This window comes from Schistocerca serialis, chromosome 7, assembly GCF_023864345.2.
Source record: "Schistocerca serialis cubense isolate TAMUIC-IGC-003099 chromosome 7, iqSchSeri2.2, whole genome shotgun sequence".
Classification (NCBI taxonomy): Eukaryota; Metazoa; Arthropoda; class Insecta; order Orthoptera; family Acrididae; genus Schistocerca; species Schistocerca serialis.
In genome coordinates this window covers 299,082,597-299,105,307 of record NC_064644.1, presented here as the reverse complement: position 1 = coordinate 299,105,307, position 22,711 = coordinate 299,082,597, and the positions used below count along the sequence as shown (strand labels likewise).

Sequence of the window (22,711 nt, the reverse complement as noted above, 5' to 3'; positions counted from 1 at the left end):
AAAGACAGCACCATTCCAGTATTGTGCAGTTCGGCAGTAAGTTGGTGGGGAACCCACTGTGCACAGATTTTTCGAAAGTTCAAGTGTTGATACTTTATGAGGTGGGCAGTGCCCGTGCTAATACCCAGTAACCCATGGATCTCGTCCGCGGTGGTTCTTTGATTTTCCGAGATTAAAGCATTAAATTCTGCAACCATTTCCAGTGTGTTACATGACGAGTCTGTCCAGAACGAGCATCGTCTTCCAGTGACTTGTGCCCCTCAAGGAATTGATTGCGCCATTCCACAACACTTTAATGACTTGGACTGTACTCACTATACACAGCCTTCATCTGCCTATACATTTCACAGCCTCCAACTCCCTACTCTTCATTGTTCCTACTTACTCAGGTGCAAGTTCAGTGGTGGGCGATAACTAGTGTGACCACCTCTTCGGCATGAAACCACACTGGCGCTATGCAACATCAAATGAAGCACACGTGTCAGTCTCTCTACCAATAGATGGTGCCACTATACCCGCAGTTATGTGATGCCACCTAACGTGTAAGGCAAAGGTTGACGCACTGACCAGGTTTCATTTCAATGAACCTGATACATCAACAACAGTTTAGAAAAACATTTGACACTGAATTTTCTGGACAACTTTTCACTCCACTGACTACTTTCAGAAAAGATCCAGTCACTAAACATAACATCTGTCATGTAAATGATCAGCATACAGACATTTTCACAAAAAAGAGAGAGTGATTATTTTGGAAGCAATTTACAGTGTCCACATTTTAGCATGATATTGTGAATATGATTGATAGGATATACAAATAACTAAACTTAATGTGGTGGCAATGAAGACGCTGTAGCACAGTGTCAACCAATTTTGCAAGGTCATCAGGCTTAATGCCTATGACCTGGTCAAAAACAGTATCTCATGTAATATTTGCATAGTATGTTGGAGATAGGTTTGGAATCACTCTAATCATTTCACAATCCAATGGTTGCAAATTGTATGCTGATGAGATTCATTTCCTTTTTTTCAAATCTGAATGATTATTTTGAACCCAAGATTTTCCTTTGTTTCTTCTAGCAACCACGTACATCTGCTATAGGATTAAGCAACAATCCGAAGTCATTATATTAAATAAAATGTGAATGAGTGATTGTGGTTCCTTTATTAAAAATGAAAATAAATTTAACACAATTTTGGCAAAAGACCATTGTTATTAAAAATAATTACTTACATTTTGTTCAACGCCTTTCTGTCAATAAAATACTTAAAACTATATACACACTGTACAGTCAATCTTAAAAATTAAAATGAAGTAAAAAACTGATGACATAAAATGAAAATGAAGTAAAAAATTGATGACATGAAATGAAAATATGCATAAAAGCATTTTAAAAAATCTTGAAACTTTAACATGGCTTCTGTTTTCTCTCTCTGGAGAATTCTAATGTGAAAGGGTGTTTCACAGTCTATTTGTGCTTAATGTTTGGCAATTTTAAGATTTGTACCTTTATTGAGACTAGACGCATTTTGCATAAGCTGTTATCAACTGTGCAAATCTTCACAATAATTCCATAACATTACCAAGCTTCACCTCTTTAGAAGGCAAACGAAGCAGCATTATTGTTTGGAAAATTCACATAACCTTCATGTTTCACACTACCATCTTGAGAAGAGAGAAAATCATTTTCAAAACTTCCTTTTGGATCTTGACCAGATACAGACATGTGATCAAAAGTCTCTAGCAGAGCCTTCTCTTTCCCTTTTAACAGACTTTTCTGTTGAGGCATATTCACATAATTGTCAGGCGAAGGATTAAAGTGGCCAATGTTATGGTAAGCAGGATTTGAAAAACTTGGAGTTATAGTATTTCCATTAACATACGTTCTATGTCCATTTCGTGCACCAGTATCTACACTGTCAGCAGTAGGTTGTTCTGATTCAGAGTCACTCATGCTCTTAAGCATGGGTCGCAACTCTGGACCACGAATAAGTTCTGCTTCTTTAACACGAGACTTTGCTTGAGGCGAACCATCAAAAGTGAAAACATTTCCTTCAGAACGGCTGCTGTGTGGGCTGAATACACCACCTTCTGAAGTTGACGGACTTCCCATGCACATGTACCCTGAGCCGGCTGGACCATCTGTGGCTTCTGCACCAGAACCGGGTAGAGGACTGCATGGAAAGAAAAACAATAAAAGCATGTGATCAGTGAAGTTACTTTGAAATACTGAACAATAGTTAAATACACTGATGGAAAAAAAAATCCCAATGCCAAAAAGTAATTAATGTAGAGTAACGAATTTATGGAACATTTTGTCTAGGTAACATATTTAAGTGATTAAATTGCAAGATCACACTTAGTGTAACTGCAAGAAAAGCCACTGCAAATGCGAATGCTGGTATATTAATAACTAGTGCAACCACTAGACTGTTGAATGCAAGTACGATAATGTGCACACACTGTGTTGTACAGGTGCCTAATTTTAATTTATGGTATGGAGATCCATGCCTGTTGCACTTGGGTCAGTCAATACAGGGACCGTTAAAGCTCTTTGTGGATGATGCTGTTATCAGATGATGTCACATATGTGCTCGACAAGACATATCTGGTGATCCAGCAGGCCGAGGTAACAGGTTGACACTCAGAGCATGTTTGGTTACAACAGCATTATGTAGGAGAGCATTATTCTGTTGGAAAACACCCCCTGGAATGCTGTTCATGAAGGGCAACATGACTGGCCAAATCATGAGATTGACGTAGAATTTTGCAGTCAGGGCACATGGAACAACCAAAAGAGTGCTCCTGCTGTCATATGAAATCACACCACAGACCACAATTCCAGCTGTAAGTCCAGTGAGTCTAAGATGTGGACAGGTTGGTTGCAGGCCCTCATCTGGCCTCCTCCTAACGAAAACACATCAATTACTGGTACCAAGGCAGAACCAGCTTACATCAGAAAACACAACAGACCTCTACTCTAAATTCTTGCTACCTTTGTTAAAGTGTTTATCATTTCTTGAAGTTATTTTTTGAAGTCATCTCACACATGCCATCAACAAAAATAATGATTTTCTTTCTATTGAAAGCACAATGAACTAACTCATTTTACGTAAATTCTACATAACACATTTTTAAAATATCCCTGCACATGTATTCTCATTCAGTACCAGTCTTATGAACAATTTGGTTGTTGTTTATGTCATTTGTGTTTCCTCCGAGTCAACGTACAAGAACACAGAAGTGATTCACCTGGAGGAACGTCAAACATGTTTACTAGCTTATTTTTTCAATACGATAAATTTATGATTCAGAGAATCTGCCAGCAGCGGGGGGAATCTGAACACATTTTCTGGAGTAAGCCATACTGGAAAAAATTGTTGAAATTCTGTAGAAACTTTGACGGTATTAATATAGAAGCACATTCATGTCCTTGGGTCAATCCCACACTTTGAAACTGTTGTATATAATTTCTATTAATCCATTTAACTGGACTTTAAGCATACTAGAATTATATAATAGGTATTATTTTCCACAACGCATATTAAATGGGTTTTATAACACAAAATTACTTTAAATCTTAAGTGAAGTCTCTTCCTCAAACATATCTCAATGACAGAGTAATATTTGTTACTGTACATGTTATAATGCTAGTCCACTTTCTTGAAAATCTTAGTCAGTAGGAAACTATTTCAAAGCACACAGGTTCCAATGTGCGTGACAATTCTCTACTGTCCTGGAGACACTTACTCAGAAGATCAGTGGGTTTACCTACACCTGGAAACAGGAGAACAAGAACACCTATACTGTACCTGTGATGAATTCTGAAACCATTTTAAACCTCCAAAAACAGGTAAGTATCAATACTGACAAACTATCCATGATTTTGTTTCAGTAAATGGTCTTGTTGTGGTAAGAAGTAAATAAATTTTCTCTAAATTCGGTAGCGAAACTTAACTGCCTGATACAGCTGTAAGCTCAAGAACCGCTCACTCACCAATAAATCTGTACCTACAGATTGGAAAATTGCGCAGGTCGCACCAGTGTTTAAGAACGGTAGTAGGAGTAATCCATCGAACTACAGACCTACATCATTGACGTCTGTTTGCAGTAGGGTTTTGGAGCATATACTGTATTCAAACATTATGAATCACCTCGAAGGGAACGATCTATTGATACGTAATCAGCATGGTTTCAGAAAACATCGATCTTGTGCAACGCAGCTAGCTCTTTATTCACACGAAGTAATGGCCGCTATCGACAGGGGATCTCAAGTTGATTCCATATTTCTAGATTTCCGGAAAGCTTTTGACACCGTTCCTCACAAGTGACTTCTAATCAAGCTGCAGGCCTATGGGGTATCGTCTCAGTTGTGCGACTGGATTCAGGACTTCCTGTCAGGAAGGTCGCAGTTCGCAGTAATAGACGGCAAATCATTGAGTAAAACTGAAGTGATATCACGTGTTCCCCAGGGAAGCGTCCTGGGACCTCTGCTGTTCCTCATCTATCTAAATGACCTGGGTGACAATCTGAGCAGTTTTCTTAGGTTTTTCGCAGATGATGCTGTAATTTACTGTCTAGTAAGGTCATCCGAAGACCAGTATCACTGCAAAGCGATTTAGAAAAGATTGCTGTATGGTGTGGCAGGTGGCAGTTGACGCTAAATAACAAAAAGTGTGAGGTGATCCACATGAGTTCCAAAAGAAATCTGTCGGAATTCGATTACTCAATAAATAGTACAATTCTCAAGACTGTAAATTCAACTAAGTACCTGGGTGTTAAAATTACGAACAACTTCAGTTGGAAAGACCACATAGATAATATTGTGGGGAAGGCGAGCCAAAGGTTGCGTTTCATTGGCAGGACACTTAGATGCAACAAGTCCACTAAAGAGACAGCTTACACTACACTCGTTCATCCTCTGTTAGAATATTGCTGCCCGGTGTGGGATCCTTACCAGGTGGGATTGACGGAGATCATCGAAAGGGTGCAAAAAAGGGCAGTTTGTTTTGTATTATCACATAATAGGGGCGAGAGTGTGGCAGATATGATACGTGAGTTGGGATGGAAGTCATTAAAGCAAAGATGTTTTTCATCGCGGCAAGATCTATTTACGAAATTTCAGTCACCAACTTTCTCTTCCGAATGTGAAAATATTTTGTTGAGCCCAACCTACATAGGTAGGAATGATCATCAAAACAAAATAAGAGAAATCAGAGCTCGAACAGAAAGGTTTAGGTGTTCGTTTTTCCCGCGCGCTGTTTGGGAGTGGAATGGTAGGGAGATAGTATGATTGTGGTTCGATGAACCCTCTGCCAAGCACTTAAATGTGAATCGCAGAGTTATGTAGACGCAGATGTAGATTTCATTTAAAAGATGATTATTACAGAACATATGCTAAATGTTACCTGTTGATGTAATCATTATCTTCAATTGGTGATACTAGATTGCCATATGTAGGAGCACTCATCATACTCAGATAATCACTTTGTGTGTTCTGCATCCATTCTGAATTCATGTCTATATATGGATCATTCAAATCAATGTAGTGCTGAAATTAAACAGAACAATGTAGAGTTTCTTACACTAAATTTCTTAATTTTTTGTCATTAAAATGTCTCATTTCAGTCAGAAGTGTCATTAGAGAGCAAAAAAAGTAAAAACATGAAACTGTGAAGCATGCTTCTAAGACTAAGGCCAAAAATGAATCATGAGACTGAAAGGCCATGAAGCACTGGTAACGGTGGGGAGATAAAATATGAAATTAATGACAGAAGTGAACACAGATTTACACAAAATTGTCATTAATTAAATCAATGTTACCTAGGAAACCAATTATATTTCACTGTAAGGTAATATGAGATTTATTTACTATAATTAAACTGCAAGTTGTTGTGCCTTAGTAGTGTCAAGGCAGATCCCATTCTTGTTATACAAAAGCTACTGCATGCTTCTTAAAACTAATCCAGTGACAATGTTTAATCAGTAGAACATAGAACATTTGACCAAATAAGACACACGATATATATATATTTTTTAAAAAAGCAAAGGATTTTAGAAACAGGTATTCAAAGTCACATTAATGAGAAATCAATACAGTTCCATAAAAGCAACCACTATACTTCCTAAACAGAACAACAGTGAATAAATTCTGACCAATTTTAAATGTAATTACTTACTTTCTTCACACTATCTTCGAGCATATTCCCAATTCTTTCACTTAGTTCCGTAAATGAAGGTCTTTTGTTTGGATTTAAATGCCAACAATCCAACATTGTTTGGTGGCTGTCAAAAAAAAAAAAAGAAAAATGTAAAATTTGAAATATCTTATCCAAGACTCACTACAAATCTGTAATGTATGTGAAACTTAAATAGTTTAGAGCTAATTTTTCTTTCAAATACAGGGACAATTATGGAAGCTATGAGACTACTACTACTATTACTACTACCACCACCACCACCACCACCACCAGTTGCAGAAGTTTTCCTACATGACTCCTATTCCTACTAACTTCCTTGCTCTATCAATACTCCAACCAAAAAACAAGAATGCCAGGAGCAGTAAACCTCTATGAGCAGAGCAGAGCTTAGATTAGCCAAAACTATTGAGGACAGGTGGCGTTCAGATAACTCATTTTTCAGGTTACCAGTCAATTACGAAAATATTTGTACCTGTGTTTACAGGAATATCACAAAAATAAACACTAAATTAAACACACAACTGTGTATACGGAAATGAGGGTTATCGTGCCAACAATTTTACAACATGGATTAATCCATTTTACTTTAAAGCCTGGTGTTTATGTTTTATTCATGATAATCTTTAAAGTAGCCTTTTACTACAAACTGAAATTCTCTCTTTAAAGTAGCCTTTTACTACAAACTGAAATTCTCTCTTTAAAGTAGCCTTTTACTACAAACTGAAATTCTCTCTTTAAAGTAGCCTTTTACTACAAACTGAAATTTTCTCAATGAAACCTTATATTTGAAATGCTCTCTGCATCTTTGAGTAAAAAAAGACAGTGATGAGATGCTGACAATGTGCAAAGGCTGTCCACATGGTGGGCTCCAGGTGAACCAAATTATTAGCAGTGGAGCAGTCTTTGTGAAATCTGCCCTGAGATGCAGCCAAAAGGCCCCTAGACCCAAGGAGCCAACACAGCCACTTGCTCACCATGCTTTTGAGCACTTATACAGAACGTCAGTAGTGCGGACTAGATGATAACTGTCCATCTCAAGGGAATTCTTAACTGGTTTCAGTACCGGAACTATCACACCTTCTAGCCACTGAGATGGGAACTCACCCTCATTCCAGATCAGATTACAGAGGGCAAGGATGTGACACTGACAATCCACTGCAGATGTTTCACATTTCAGTATTTGGTTGTGGATGCTGTATGGCCCTGGGGCTGTATCATGGCAATGGGATAGGGCACCATCATGGCAATGGGATAGGTCACCGGAGAGTTCCCACTCACTGAATGGAGCATTATTGGCTCCAGGGGCGAGTAGTAAAAGGTAAGCACATTTGCTCCTCTCACTTTTTTTAGCCGAAAAGCGGGCTGTTATTTCTCAGATGCAGATGTGTGAGAAAAATGCTCAGCAACAGTGTCTGGATCAGTATAAATGGCACCATCTTAGGAAATAACTGGTACACCTGCAGGGGGTTGGAAGTCATAGCGTCATCTGATGTTTGCTCACACCTGCGATGGAGAGGTATGAGATCCAATGGTGGAAACTTACCGTTTCTAGGATTCTTGCTGTCGTCATTTTATGAGGTAGGGAACATGGGCACAGAGTCATTTAAAGGCAACGAGATGCTCCAGTGAAGGCTGCCACTTGTTGCATTGGGGAGTCCACCTATGATCTCCAACAGCCCCAGTGATCTCTGGGGTCCACCACGATACAGTCTTCCATGGGACGGATCCTGAGGAAGAGGAGTTGGCTTGGTTGCCTTCCAAAAGAAGGAATGCCATTGTATGCTGACCAGCTGCATTGATACTGCCTTGCAATGGGGAGCTAAGGACAACAGCAAAGGTGAACCCATCCCAGTCAGACTTATGGAGAATCCATCTGGCTGGGCTTCCAGAGAAGCAACACTGAGGGAGCGACAGGAAGACCAGGAATTTGTCACTACCACAAAGGTCATCATGGGCCCTCCACTAGGTAAATGGCTGAAGATCAGGACTGCTAAAGGAGTAATCAATCGTTTAAGTCCCGTGTATGATACTGAAGTGTGTGGGGGTACCAGAGCTCAAGAGGCAAAAATCAAGTTGTGCCAGTAAAGTTTTGATGTGTTTACCACGGCCACTAACCATTGTTCCACCCCACAATGGGTTGTGGGCATTGAAGTCCCCAACACTAGGAACGGTGGGGGGAGCTGAGAGAAAAATGCAGACAGTACATCCTGTGACACGACATCATGGGAAGGGAGATAAAAATTACAGATGGTAAAATCCAGATGTGCCCAGAGAGCCACAGCCTCCAATGGAGTATCAAGAGGCACAAGGTCACTGTAAACAGAGTCCAGTACATACGTACGAACTCCACCCAATACCCTCTCAGTCAGTTCAATTCTTAAAATAACCTCGGTAATCATGATGGTCATGGGAATTTGTTACAATTCCACTGGTTGGCATAAGGGGCCAGGGGAAGGTGGGGGGGGGGGGGGGGGGAGGTCATGACCCAGGTTCATGTGCAGTAGACATGCACAATTCCTGCAGACAATGGTAGCAGTGCAATGGGAAGACATATGTCTGAACTTCATATACCTGAAGCATCTTGCAGGAAGAGGAACACAGGGTTTCACGTCACACCAGTAGACCATCACCTCAAGCTTCTTAGGCAACATATCTCTCTCAAAAGCCAAGATACAGGCCCCAGTAAGAACTCTGTTCTCCCTTGGTCCCCTATGGACAACGGATGAAGTGCACACCCCGTTGCTCCAAGTTGACCTGCAGCTCATCGTCAGATTGCAGAAGAAGATGACAGTGAAAGATGATGACTAGGAGCATTTTAAGACTTGTGGGGAGTGACAGTCATGTGAATGTTGTTTTAATGTGGAGGGAACTGCTCTTCATATTAGAGATGGCTGCAACTTCCCTATATTTGGCCTCAATTTTTCCCCCACGAAAGATAAAGGCTTTGTGGCCAAAAAGGTGTCCCCATCAGTCCCGGTACAGACCAGGTATGGGGGAGGGGGAGGGGGGAGGGAGGAGGGAGGATTTTGCTGCTTGTCATTTCGTTCTGCTTTCCTCCCACAGTGTGGCAAGGGAAGGGAACAAATGGAGATCGTACTTTGTTGTGGGGGTGTAGTGCAGGAACCAACGGTACGATCCCCGCGTGGTCAGGGGGCTACCATTGTGCAGGTACTTGACGACAACCTCCTGCCCCTCACTTAGTAGTGGAAAGGTATCAGAACCAGATTTAGGTCCTATACAATTCTAAAAATATAAGTGAAAGAACCTGCTGCCCTTCTAGCAACAGTTATTATAGATTACTGGAGAAACCAACAGCACCTAGCGACTAGAGAAAAGTGCAGTTCATGCCCCATTTTCAAGAAGGATGCACATAATTATAAGCCTATATCATTGACATCAATCTGTTGTAGAAATATGGAATGCATTTTATGCTCAAGAATTTTTATGACCTTTTGGAGAATGAAAATCTCCTCTATATAAAAAAAACTCAACATGGATTCCCGAACTGCTGTTTAGAGAGGAGGGGGGGAAAAAAAAAGAACTTATCAAGTGTCAGACCAAATTTGCAACTGGATTCAGAATCACCTCATTGATAGAACTCAACGCATCACTCATAATCAAACAAAACAGTCAGAAATAAAGGTAGATTACAAAGTACCCTAAGGAAGTGCGATACAACCATTACTGTTTACAATGTATATAAATGATGTAATAGAAAGCATCACAAGCTCTTCAAGACTGTTCAGACATAATGCGGTAGTATGTAAGAAAGTATCAACACCAGAAGACAGCTTCCATATTCAGAATGACCCATGGACGATTGATGAATTGGTCAGGCTCTTGCAGCTGACACTGTATGTAAAACAGTAATGCATCACACACCACTGTTGTACAACTACACTGCTGACGACAAATTACTGGAAACAGCATCTACTGTAAAATATCTGGGAATAACTATTCACAGCAAACTTACGTGGAATGATCACATAAAATGAAGCAGGAAAAGCAGATGCCAGACAGATTCATAAGAAGAATCTTAAGAACTGTAAACCACCAAGAAAGTAAATGGCTTACAAGGCACTTGTTTGATCGATTCTTGAATATTATTCATAAATCAGATTTTTCCCAGGTAGGACTGGTAGCAGAGGGGAGGGGGAGGGGGGGGGAAGAGAGAGAGAGAGAGAGAGAGAGAGAGAGAGAGAGAGAGAGAGAGAGAGAGAGAAAAAAGTGGCATGTTTTGTCACAGGATCGTTTAGTAGGTGCAAATGTGTTACACAGATACTCAACAAACTCCAGTGGCAGATGCTATAACACAGGCATTATGCATCACAAAGATGCTTACTATTGAACTCTTGAGAGAGCATTTTCTCATTTTCTGGTAAGAGTCAGACAGCACATTACTTCCATCCACATACATCACGTGAAATGACCACAACAAGAAAATTCTAGAAATTAGAACCAATACATAAGCTTACCGCAGTCATTATTCCCACGTGCCATTCATGAGTGAAACAGGGAAGGGAGGATCAGTTAATAGTACCGGGAAACACCCACTGCCACATACCGTTACGTGGCTTGTGGAGTATGGTTTAGATGTAGATTCTCATGAAGTAATTAGTGCTATCAACACGGGATGCCACATTGATTCCATGTTTCTAGATTTCCAGAAGGCTTTTGACACCATTCTTCACAAGTCACTTCTAATCGAATTGTGTGCTAATGGAGTATGTCTCAGTTGTATGACTGCATTCATGATTTCCTGTCAGAAATGCCACAGTACGTAGTAACTGATGGAATGTCATTGAGTAAAACAGAAGTAATATCTGGCATTCCCTAAAAAAGTGTTAACGGCCCTCTGCTGTGCCTGATCTATATAAACGATTTACTAGACAATCTGAGTGGCCGTCAGATTGTTTGCAGATGACACAGATATGTACCGTGTCAAAGTCTTCACATGATGAAGATCAATTGCTAAATGATTGACAAGGTATCTGCATGGTTCAAAACATGGTAACTGACTGATGAAAAGTGTGAAGTCACCCACATGCATCTTAAGGAAATCCACTAAACTTCAGCTACACAATAAACCACAATAATCTAAAGGCTGTGAGTGCAACTAAATACTTTGGGATTACAGTTACCAAAACCTTAAATTTGAACAGTCACATACATTACATTGTGGGGAAAGCAAACCAGAGACTGTGAATCATTAGAAAAATAGAAGTCTACTAAAGGGACTGCCAACACTAAACTTTACCGTCCTCTTCTGGCATATTGCTGTGCAGTGTGCGATCTGCATCAGATAGGATTGGAGAAGGACATCGAGAAAGTTCAAAGATGGGCAGCTCATTTTCTATTATTGCAAAACAGGGGATAGAATGTCAAGGATATGATACGCAAACTGGGGTGGCAATCATTAAAACAATGGCACATTTCTTTGCAGCAGTATATTCTTGTGAAATTTCTTTCACTGTTTTTCTCTTCCAGATGTGAAGATATTTTGTTGGCACCCACTGACAGAGAGAGAAATCACTTCATACTGAAATAAGAGGAATTGGTAGTCACACGGAAAGATTTAAATGTTCATTTTTTCTAAGTGCTGATCAAGAGTTCAGTAGTAGAGAAACAGCTTTAAGATGGTTTGATGAACCGTTTGCCAGGCACTTAAATGTGAATTGCAGAGTAACCATGTCAGTGCATATGCAGAAGGATTCCTACGCTGGAACAATCCCTAGAATTGGTCACACTTGTGTCTTGTATGTGACTTACAGACACATTGAAATTCCCCTGAACCCTTCCGCAAACCTTCCATTTGCCTTCTCCAATGACAGATTTTACATAATTTTCCCACTTCATATCACTTCTTAGTGTTACCCCTCAAGACATACACCATTAATTTTCTCCTAGTTATAGGTGGTACCTTGCATTTATCCATATTTGAAGAGAGCTATCATTACATCAAGTGGAAGGAAATTCAGTGCATCAGAAGAGGTCTTCATAGAAGCCATACCTCGAGCTATGAAGTGGATCCAAGACCTGGACATTGTGTAACCAATAGCTTCTAGTCTCGCATGATACACAGAATATTTCTGTATATCATATCACATTGACCACATGTACGCATAAAAAATATTTTATTCACTAATTCATTATTTTAAGTATATTTGTATACATATTCCTTTGCATTGTAATGCCACTTTTTGTATATATGCTGCTGGCATGTCTTGTGATAAATAAATAATAATTTGTTCAAGTCTTTCCGCAATTCCTCACAATTGTCCATTCATGGATACTTTTTTGTAGGCAACAGCAATGGCAGTGAACTAACAACTAAAACTGCTATTCCTATCTGATAAATTGTTTATGTATTGAGAGAAGATTAAATGACCTATTAAGCTTCCTATGGGCACACTCAACATTATTTTTGTTCCTGAAAAATATTTGCAGTCCAGTATAGCATACCAGGTTCAGTCAATTCATTACTCACCAGTGCAATTTCACATCTGCAGAGACACTGCTTAAGGTAACATCTTTGTTACTACTTGATGTTGATGTGGTACAATGCTGTTGTTTTGTGCACCTACATTTTACTCTTTTTGTATACTGGAATTAGCTGCAGTGCCCGGCATTGCCTGGGATGTTTAATACCTGCCACACAAAGTGATTGGCCCTGTGCCTTGTTGATACTCGTAATGAATGCAAGCTCCATGGCAAACTGCAATCACTTTAAATCAAAGGGCATATTTGAACCACTAGGTGTCAACAGAATGTGATGAATGACTGTGTCTTCACCTGTGGTATTAATAAAAATCAGGGTCTAGGTTTCTGGCTATGACTTTTTCAAATAAACACCAATTTCAAACCAAAAGTTTCGTGATAATAATTACATCACAAATTATGCACTGCCCTAGCATTTGTATGGTACTGTGGACTTTAATAATAAAAATAACTACAAAATACGGACTAAAACATCTTCTAGGGTGTGTGTCACATGTAACAACTGCAATTAATCAATAAGAGTCTGTAATCATGTTTCTGTTAAGGTTTTGCTTGTCCTACAATCTAAAGTGCGTGTCATATATCTTGGCGGCCGAGTTTAGGTTCGTTCTGCGCATCTGACATCACAAAACACAGTCAGCCAATGAACAGAGAACGACGTTGCCAGATCTCGACAGCAGTGCAGAGCACGGACGAGTGTCTTCAGTTTTAGAAACTTTCAGTCATAAATAAAGTAATAGAACAAAAGCAATGTCTTGATAGCAGATTTTCTTTTACAGAAAGTTTGGAAAAAGCATTCTTTATACCAATTGCTTCATATTCTATTAATTAATTAAACCAAACAACCAATAAGACTCCTAATTCAGGCGATAGCAAGGAAAGGTGTTTGTTTCAATCTCACGAACTGCTTTTTCGCCATAAAGAACAGCGGTAATTGTTTATTTCCTATTGTACTTCGACGAAGCGTGAGTAATTCATAGTCATACCAACAGTGTTTATAAGTAGTTGCGTGAGGTTTTAGAGTCCTTAGGAGTCACACCGTTCGATGAGCTGAGGTAGCGGAACGGTTAAGGTGTTGGGCTGCCAAGTGAAAGGTTATGAGTTCAAACTTTCTGCAGTGCTTGATATTTTCTTTATTTAAAAACAATATTGGAGTGCCTTACTTCACGAATTTTATTCGTTTGAATGAAATTTCTAGTGCTTTGCCTCTTCATTAACTTTTTCGCTGCTGCAGACACGTGCTCCCCGCATTCCGCGCTGTGCGCGATTTTGTCATCACTGCACTTCTCGCCTGTGCAGACACATGGTGTTCCCACTGCTTTGACACACTTATCATTCGATTTCACAAAAACTATTTGGCCAAAAAAATTTGATTTTTACACGTCTTGTTGCCTGATACCTTCCCCCCATAAATGACTTAATTTTGTTTTGATGTGCAGCATTAAATGTAGTAAACCATTGCACGAAATTTTGAAGAGTTAGCAGAGGTAAAAGTCCATAGTGTATACTTTCCGTATGGTCGATTTTAGTTGCCACAATGTTGAGAATGAAATGTGGACAAAATACCTAAATTTCATATAATATTTACTGTATAACAATATCTCATTTAATTTAAGTACCACATAGGTGTCGTATGTAATATTGAGAAATATTCCGTCTTTCGCGACTGTAATAAAAGTTTTATATGCACACGGCGCGTTTGGCTTTATTTTAAAGCACTTCCATCGGTGAAAGGTATGGAACATACACAATGGTATTCATGTTCTATTTCTTGTTTTTGTTCCACAGTCGCAGTTTTACCAAAGGTATTGAAATATATCCCTCTTCTGCAACTGTAATAAGCGACTTATTTAGACCAGACGCGTTTCTCTCTTTTGAAGCATCATAAGAGGACTGTATTTTGTGTCCTCCATTGCCAAGTCACCTTTCGTAGTTTTGTGTTGTGGTAGCACAATATTCAACGTTTGTGTTGGCTCATCAGTGTTTTAGCAAATAAATGCTGTTTGTGTGTGCCACACACAAAATTCTATTTGACATAGCTCTGAGCACTTCACTGACAGATGGTATATTCAAGTCCTAATGTTTTTGTAAGTCCACAGTTTTGTTTAATGTATTTTGTCTACTTCCTTGCCGGCCGGAGTGGCCGAGCGGTTCTAGGCACTACAGTCTGGAACCGCGCGAGCGCTACGGTCGCAGGTTCAAATCCTGCCTCGGGCATGGATGTGTGTGATGTCTTTAGGTTAGTTAGGTTTAAGTAGTTCTAGGTTCTAGGGGACTGATGACCTCAGAAGTTAAGTCCCATTGTGCTCAGAGCCATTCTACTTCCTTTTGATTGATTGAAGTGCTTTAAAATAAAGCCAAACGTGCCCAGTGTAAGTAAAACTTTTGTTACAGTCGCGAAAGGTGGAATATTTCTCAATATTACATACGACACTTATGTGGTACTTAAATTAAATGAAATATACAGGTATCTTGTCCACATTTCATTCTCAACATTGTGGCAACTAAAATCGACCATACGGAAAGTATACTCTATGGACTTTTACTTCTGCAAACTCTTCAAAATTTCGTGCAAAGGTTTACTATATTTAATGCTGCATAATAACTGCGTTGAACATCGAAACAAAATTAAGTCATTTATGGGGGGAAGGTATCAGTCAAGAAGATAGGTAAAAATCTAATTTTTGAGCCAAATAGTTTTTGTGGAATCGAATGATAAAGAGTGTCAAAGCAGTCAGAACACAATGTGTCTGCACAGGCGAGCAGTGCAGTGACAAAATCGCCCACAGCGCGGAATGCAGGGAGCATGTCTTTGTAGCAGCGAAAGGGTTAATGTGGTCGTGGTGGCTTTACTTCATGAACTGCGCACTCCCCCCAACACGTAGGCTTGCGAACTATGCTATACTATGGCGCTGCTTCTATTGGCGCGTGCGTCGTGTGCAACTGGCAACGCAGCAATCTCCAGCGTCTGGGCGGGCATGTGCGAGCCGCCAAGATAAAAGAATTGAACTATAGTGACATGTGATGGTACTATTTCTGAGATGGGCATTGCCATTTTAATTTATTCCCGCAATAGGAGTTATAGACAGTTTACGACAACTCATTTTGTTTGATAGGCATTTAATTTTTCATTAATTATCTCCACTCTTTCATTTGAATGTAGAAATTATGAAGTCAGTCTGCCAAGAACTTTAAACTAAATCGATAAAGTATTTTTCAGGATGTTTGGTAGCAATGTTTCTCCTTTATATATTTTATACATATTTATAAATTGTGTATATTAAAAAGAAAAAAATTTCCATGTTTGGTATAGTAAAAAACATTTACAAACTGACATGGGACAATAGGCCTACAACAAGGATCGGTAATCACACAGGAATGGGGCGGGGGGGTCACAAAGGCCACCTGTGGCAACTAAACTACTAAATGGTGTTGCAGTTATTTAGTCACATGCTACAAATGTGGACGCTCACTACAGGATATGCTCAAAGTTTTGACTAGATGCCTCAAGACACACCTTACATTGATGTTGCATTGAATGGCACACCCTCTCAAAGGTGCCTGGTATATCTTGAAGCCAACCTGCTGCTCCAACAGTCCCACCCACTACGTCCTACAGTGACGTAACAGGTGTTTCAGAAACCACGTCCTTTAGATACCCCTCATTGGAAAAAAGTCGACTGGGAAATATTGGGCGATCATGCTGCCCATGCAACTGGTCCATCATAACAAATCCAGTGGCCGATAAATGTTGCCCAAGGATGTACCCTCACTTGTATGCTGAAATGTAGTGCAGTGGCGAATAGGCATGAGAATATCATTCAGCATGTCAGGCAGAACCTCTTGCAGGAATATAAGATACATGCGACCCACGAGTCAGTCTGGGAGAATGTACAGCCACATCAAACAGTAGACGTTAAGTGTAAATTTGCATTGTGAGGCGCACATATTTGTGGGTTCACATCTACTCACATACGCAGAGTGTGAATGTTCATCACACTCTCAATTGAGAACACAGCCTCATTGGTGAAGAGGACACTTGCTGTGAAGCTTCTGTCTGCAGCAGATTCCTGCAGAAACCACCAAGCAAATCCCATGCACTAGTTGTAGTCCCCCAGTTTCAATGCCTGAACACATTACAAATGAAACAGATGCAGTCATTTGTCATGCACAATCCACCGGGAGTAGTATGGGGAATAGCAGTGACATGGGATACACCGTGTGTACTTGTTGATGATGTATGCTGCACACTTTTGAGAATACTTTCCTTTGCTACAAATGTCCATGTTGTTTGTTGGCAACCCGTATGTGGCTTGTACACATGGAAGAAGCTGGTTTTGCCAGTCAGCAATGCAGAACAGCTAATAATGTGTGGCACAGCACCTTCCTATCAGGATATTTCACTTTACACAATCACGCGGCTTCTCATCCACTGCAGTTGGCCTTGCCATAAATGCAATGCATCTCAGGCATTTTGCAGTATGTGTAGCTAGCCATGTTACTCCCAATGCTTTCAAGAGATGAATGGTGATGGCATCAGTGCATTCCACGCATGTTGGTACACCAACACCCTCTGGTGACTGTAGTGTCCTCTCATGGCATCTGCGACTCCCAATTCCTATGTGATTCCCGATTCTTGTATGCTCGATGTGTCACATCATTTTTTAAATATATATATATTTGAATCAGCCTATTGACTATTTCTGCCCAAATATCCATTAGGGGACATTGTAGAAATATGGAGTAAATCAGCCAAGAGCTTTTAGATAACAACCTTCCCCTTTCCTTTTATATATTACACACACACAGATAGGAAAGGGCTAATTCAGAAGCATTTTTGATGTAAAATCTCACTGGAATTCTGTCAGATACAGTGTCTTGTTGGTTTTAAGTTCTATATTATTTTTATTATTATTATTATTTCCTATTGTGAGTGTTACTATGAACATTTCTCAATTGTGACTGTGCCGTGGTCAAACATTGGTGCAGTAGTATCATAGGGTGTAAATACATTTCTAAATACAGAATTTAACCCTCAAACAGGTGCTCATATGTATTAAGTGCACCACCCCCAAATGAAAGTGTTCTGCATCATGCCATTGCTTTTTCACAAATGTGAGCCTATACCTGTTCTGTTAGCTAACACAATGATAAAATATGTTGTCACACGTACAAGTAGGCAGCAGTAATATGAAACAAAAAACATGCTAGGTATGAAAAAATTTACACTCCATGCTATAAAATGACTGATTATGTGCTAACCGCACAATCCCACACTAAGGCAGTTGTTTACGGGATAATTAGTAACTAAATAAGTGGTTAGCTGGGATCTGATGCAACTGCGCTGCTTAATGCTTTGAGTGCATCATTACTGTTGGGTAACACCTGTCTGTGGCAACAGAGTGATATAAAGAAGTTTCTTTCATTATTGTTCGATTAAACAGTACTTTAGCTCATTTTATGTAATTTTATTTTATCATTGTTTACGTAAACTAAGATAAAACTGCGATTTTCACCACACACATTCACCTTAATAACGTGAGGACAGCTATTCTTAACACGTGTACAAAATACGCTAAGTGTCCACTCACGTTACGAAAAACGCTGTGCCCACTTGAGGGTTAATATTTCTGCTTTCTGTCAGCTGTCTTCACTTTAAACATCAGATGGATACACTGCAGACTGGTTAGAAGGTTCAGTCATGTTCACTGATCTGTATGATAAGAACTTCCTAGGTGTTTCTGACAGATCTTTTGCCATATCTGAAGTGACTGTTACTGTGGGCTTCAAACATGGCCATTCTTACAGTTGCCTCAATTGCTATTAAGTTTGCTCTACTCATTTCCCTACAGTCTCCCTTGTAGTGAGTGGGTAGTGGTCTCTTTTCCATAAAATTTTCTGATTTGTATATTTAAACCATGGGATTTCTGTGTCAACTGTACATATTTGTCTTGACTTCTGTTTAAAACTTCTTCCAGATTTAACCACAATTGCTTTGCATTTGTCAGAACTGAACTCATTTCATCTGATCAGTAAGCTGACTGACTGCCAGTTCAGCCAAACATAAATACTGTCCTAGTTTTCTTTATGACTTTTTGCCTAGAATAACCACTATTGCTGCAATAGCATCATTGTCGCTAATAATAATTATGTGGATCTCACGGGAAGCGTGTAAGGGATAAGTCCCCGCAGTTGCACTATTCATCTGTGTCCTTGGTGGCTCAGATGGACAGAGCGTCTGCCATGTACGCAGGAGATGGAGTCAATGAGTGGCACTTTTGTAAACAAAGGAACAACATGAAATGGAGAAACTGTTTTGCCAGTTTATATATAATTGAGTCAGGAGCTCTTAAGACTGGTCTTAATGGTACACTGTCTTTATGAATTTTTGGTAACCCCTATAGGTGTGGTCGCAGGGCTCCTGTGTTCTGCATATTCCTATGTACATCTACAAAAAAGAAGATTCATTTATTAACCAATTCATATTCTGTGAGATCAGTGGCATTGGATCTGTGCTTATCTTTCAGTATGTCATCAGATCTACTAGGTCATTTCTGTTCTGCTCATAATTGCCAATTTCTTCATGCAACATTTCAAAAGACAGGCATCGGACTTGGCACCTTGTAAAGTTGAGATGCAGTACACGTAAGTTGAGCCCTAGTGAAGAATAGTTCATCGAGTTCCTAAGACATCAGCACACTATCCATGTCAACATAATATTTACTGTGGAGCCAAGAATGGACCAACAACTACCATTTCTAGATTTGTTGGTTGGTGAGAACCTGGGACACTGTGTATTGAAAATCAATATACATAAAACCGATGCTGCACAAACTGTCAAATCATAACCAGTGTCTGACATGAGGAAGAGTTAATACAATCATAGCATGTGCAACAAGAATATGGGAGCTGCAACACCTCGGATGTGATATGCAAGAACTGGAATGAATTCTGAGACAACAGGTACTACTACAGTTGCGTAATGTGTCTCATGAAACCTAACACAGAAAGTGACATGCACAAAGGTGCAATGTCTGTTATGGCCATACACCCAAGGGTAAAAGACATATGCCAAATATTGCACTAACATGATGTAATGACTATTTACAACCTGATCATCAAGATAAAAAAGTGTCACAGATCAGAATATACCACATAACATGTTCCTATGGAAAAACCTATGTTTGAATGACTGGATGATCTATCAATACACGATGGGTAGGGCAGGGGTGGGCACAGGAAGAGGTGTGGGCCAAGACAGCAGCATCACAAACTTACTTATTTTCTTGATATTGGGAAATTTGTTAGATTAGATTAGATTAGATTAATACTAGTTCCATGGATCATGAATACGATATTTCGTAATGATGTGGAACGAGTCGAATTTTCCAATACACGACATAATTAGGTTAATTTAACAACATACTTAAGTTAATATAACTACTTTTTTTTGTTTTTTTTATTTTTATTTTTTTTTCTTAATTTATATCTAAAAATTCCTCTATGGAGTATAAGGAGTTGTCATTCAGATATTCTTTTAATTTCTTCTTAAATACTTGTTGGTTATCTGTCAGACTTTTGATACTATTTGGTAAGTGACCAAAGACTTTAGTGCCAGTATAATTCACCCCTTTCTGTGCCAAAGTTAGATTTAATCTTGAATAGTGAAGATCGTCCTTTCTCCTAGTATTGTAGTTATGCACACTGCTATTACTTTTGAATTGGGTTTGGTTGTTAATAACAAATTTCATAAGAGAGTATATATACTGAGAAGCTACTGTGAATATCCCTAGATCCTTAAATAAATGTCTGCAGGATGATCTTGGGTGGACTCCAGCTATTATTCTGATTACACGCTTTTGTGCAATAAATACTTTATTCCTCAGTGATGAATTACCCCAAAATATGATGCCATATGAAAGCAATGAGTGAAAATAGGTGTAGTAAGCTAATTTACTAAGATGTTTATCACCAAAATTTGCAATGACCCTTATTGCATAAGTAGCTGAACTCAAACGTTTCAGCAGATCATCAATGTGTTTCTTCCAATTTAATCTCTCATCAATGGACATACCTAAAAATTTGGAATATTCTACCTTAGCTATATGCTTCTGATTAAGGTCTATATTTATTAATGGCGTCATACCATTCACTGTACGGAACTGTATGTACTGTGTCTTATCAAAATTCAGTGAGAGTCCGTTTACAAGGAACCACTTAGTAATTTTCTGAAAGACAGTATTGACAATTTCATCAGTTAATTCTTGTTTCTCAGGTGTGATTACTATACTTGTATCATCAGCAAAGAGAACTAACTTTGCCTCTTCATGAATATGGAATGGCAAGTCATTAATATATAATAAGAACAACAAAGGACCCAAGACTGACCCTTGTGGAACCCCATTCTTGATAGTTCCCCAGTTTGAGGAATGTGCTGATCTTTGCATGTTACGAGAACTACTTATTTCAACTTTCTGCACTCTTCCAGTTAGGTACGAATTAAACCATTTGTGCACTGTCCCACTCATGCCACAATACTTGAGCTTGTCTAGCAGAATTTCACGATTTACACAATCAAAAGCCTTTGAGAGATCACAAAAAATCCCAATGGGAGGTGTTCGGTTATTCAGATCATTCAAAATTTGACTGGTGAAAGCATATATGGCATTTTCTGTTGAAAAACCTTTCTGGAAACCAAACTGACATTTTGTGAGTATTTCATTTTTACAGATATGTGAAGCTACTCTTGAATACATTACTTTCTCAAAAATTTTGGATAAAGCTGTTAGAAGGGAGATTGGACGGTAATTGTTGACATCAGATCTATCCCCCTTTTTATGCAAAGGTATAACAATAGCATATTTCAGTCTATCAGGGAAAATGCCCTGTTCCAGAGAGCTATTACACAGGTGGCTGAGAATCTTACTTATCTGTTGAGAACAAGCTTTTAGTATTTTGCTGGAAATGCCATCAATTCCATGTGAGTTTTTGCTTTTAAGCAAGTTTATTATTTTCCTAATTTCAGAGGGAGAAGTGGGTGAGATTTCAATTGTATCAAATTGCATAGGTATGGCCTCTTCCATTAACAGCCTAGCATCTTCTAATGAACACCTGGATCCTACTATATCCACAACATTTAGAAAATGATTATTAAAAATATTTTCAACTTCTGACTTTTTGTTCGTAAAGTTTTCATTCAATTTGATGGTAATACTGTCTTCCTCTGCTCTTGGTTGACCTGTTTCTCTTTTAATAATATTCCAAATTGTTTTAATTTTATTATCAGAGTTGCTGATTTCAGACATGATACACATACTCCTGGATTTTTTAATAACTTTTCTTAATATAACACAGTAGTTTTTATAATTTTTGATAGTTTCTGGGTCACTACTCTTTCTTGCTGTCAGATACATTTCCCTTTTCCGGTTACAAGATATTTTCATACCCTTAGTAAGCCATGGTTTGTTACAAGGTTTCTTACGAGTATATTTAACTATTTTCTTGGGGAAGCAGTTTTCAAATGCATTTACAAAAATGTCATGAAATAAATTATATTTTAAATTGGCATCAGGTTCACGGTACACCTCATCCCAGTCTAACTGCTGTAGGCTTTCCCTGAAATTTGCAATTGTTAAATCGTTGACTGAACGTACTACTTTGGAGGACTGTTTAGTATTGCTGAATGGAGCTATGTCATATATTGTAACCAGCTGTGCACCATGATCAGAAAGACCATTCTCAACAGGCTGAGCATTTATCTGGTTAAACTTATCTTGGTCTATAAAGAAGTTATCAATTTGAATTACCTTAACAATACACAGCTTGGCAGCTCCTACTGAATGCAACACGTCATATAAACAAATTTACAACTGTGTGTTTCATGCCTGTACTTAGGAAGCTGGAACTGATCACTTCTGTACTTTGTATAAAATTTATTCCCCCTTTCGTATGCTATACAAGAACTTTAATCTCATTGTCAAGGAAGACTCAAGTAGATTAACACCTATGAAGT

At 38.9% G+C, this 22,711-nt stretch overlaps 1 protein-coding gene across 8 annotated transcripts in view; it reads right to left on the bottom strand.

Annotated features, from left to right (window-relative positions):
- Window positions 1–1,225: 1,225 nt before the first annotated feature.
- The window catches only part of LOC126412521 (vascular endothelial growth factor receptor kdr-like), an 864,770-nt gene continuing 843,284 nt past the window's right edge, over window positions 1,226–22,711 (bottom strand). For 2 of the 8 annotated variants that reach the window (XM_050082156.1, XM_050082158.1), the window contains 3 exons: window positions 6,181–6,286; window positions 5,410–5,552; window positions 1,226–2,175 (listed from right to left, as the gene is read on the bottom strand). In XM_050082156.1, the coding sequence (XP_049938113.1) occupies window positions 1,599–2,175; window positions 5,410–5,552; window positions 6,181–6,286 (826 nt within the window). In that variant the 3' untranslated portion in view covers window positions 1,226–1,598. The remainder of the gene's footprint in view (window positions 2,176–5,409; window positions 5,553–6,180; window positions 6,287–22,711) is intronic. The other 6 variants (XM_050082154.1, XM_050082157.1, XM_050082152.1 and 3 more) reach the window with 4 other exon arrangements.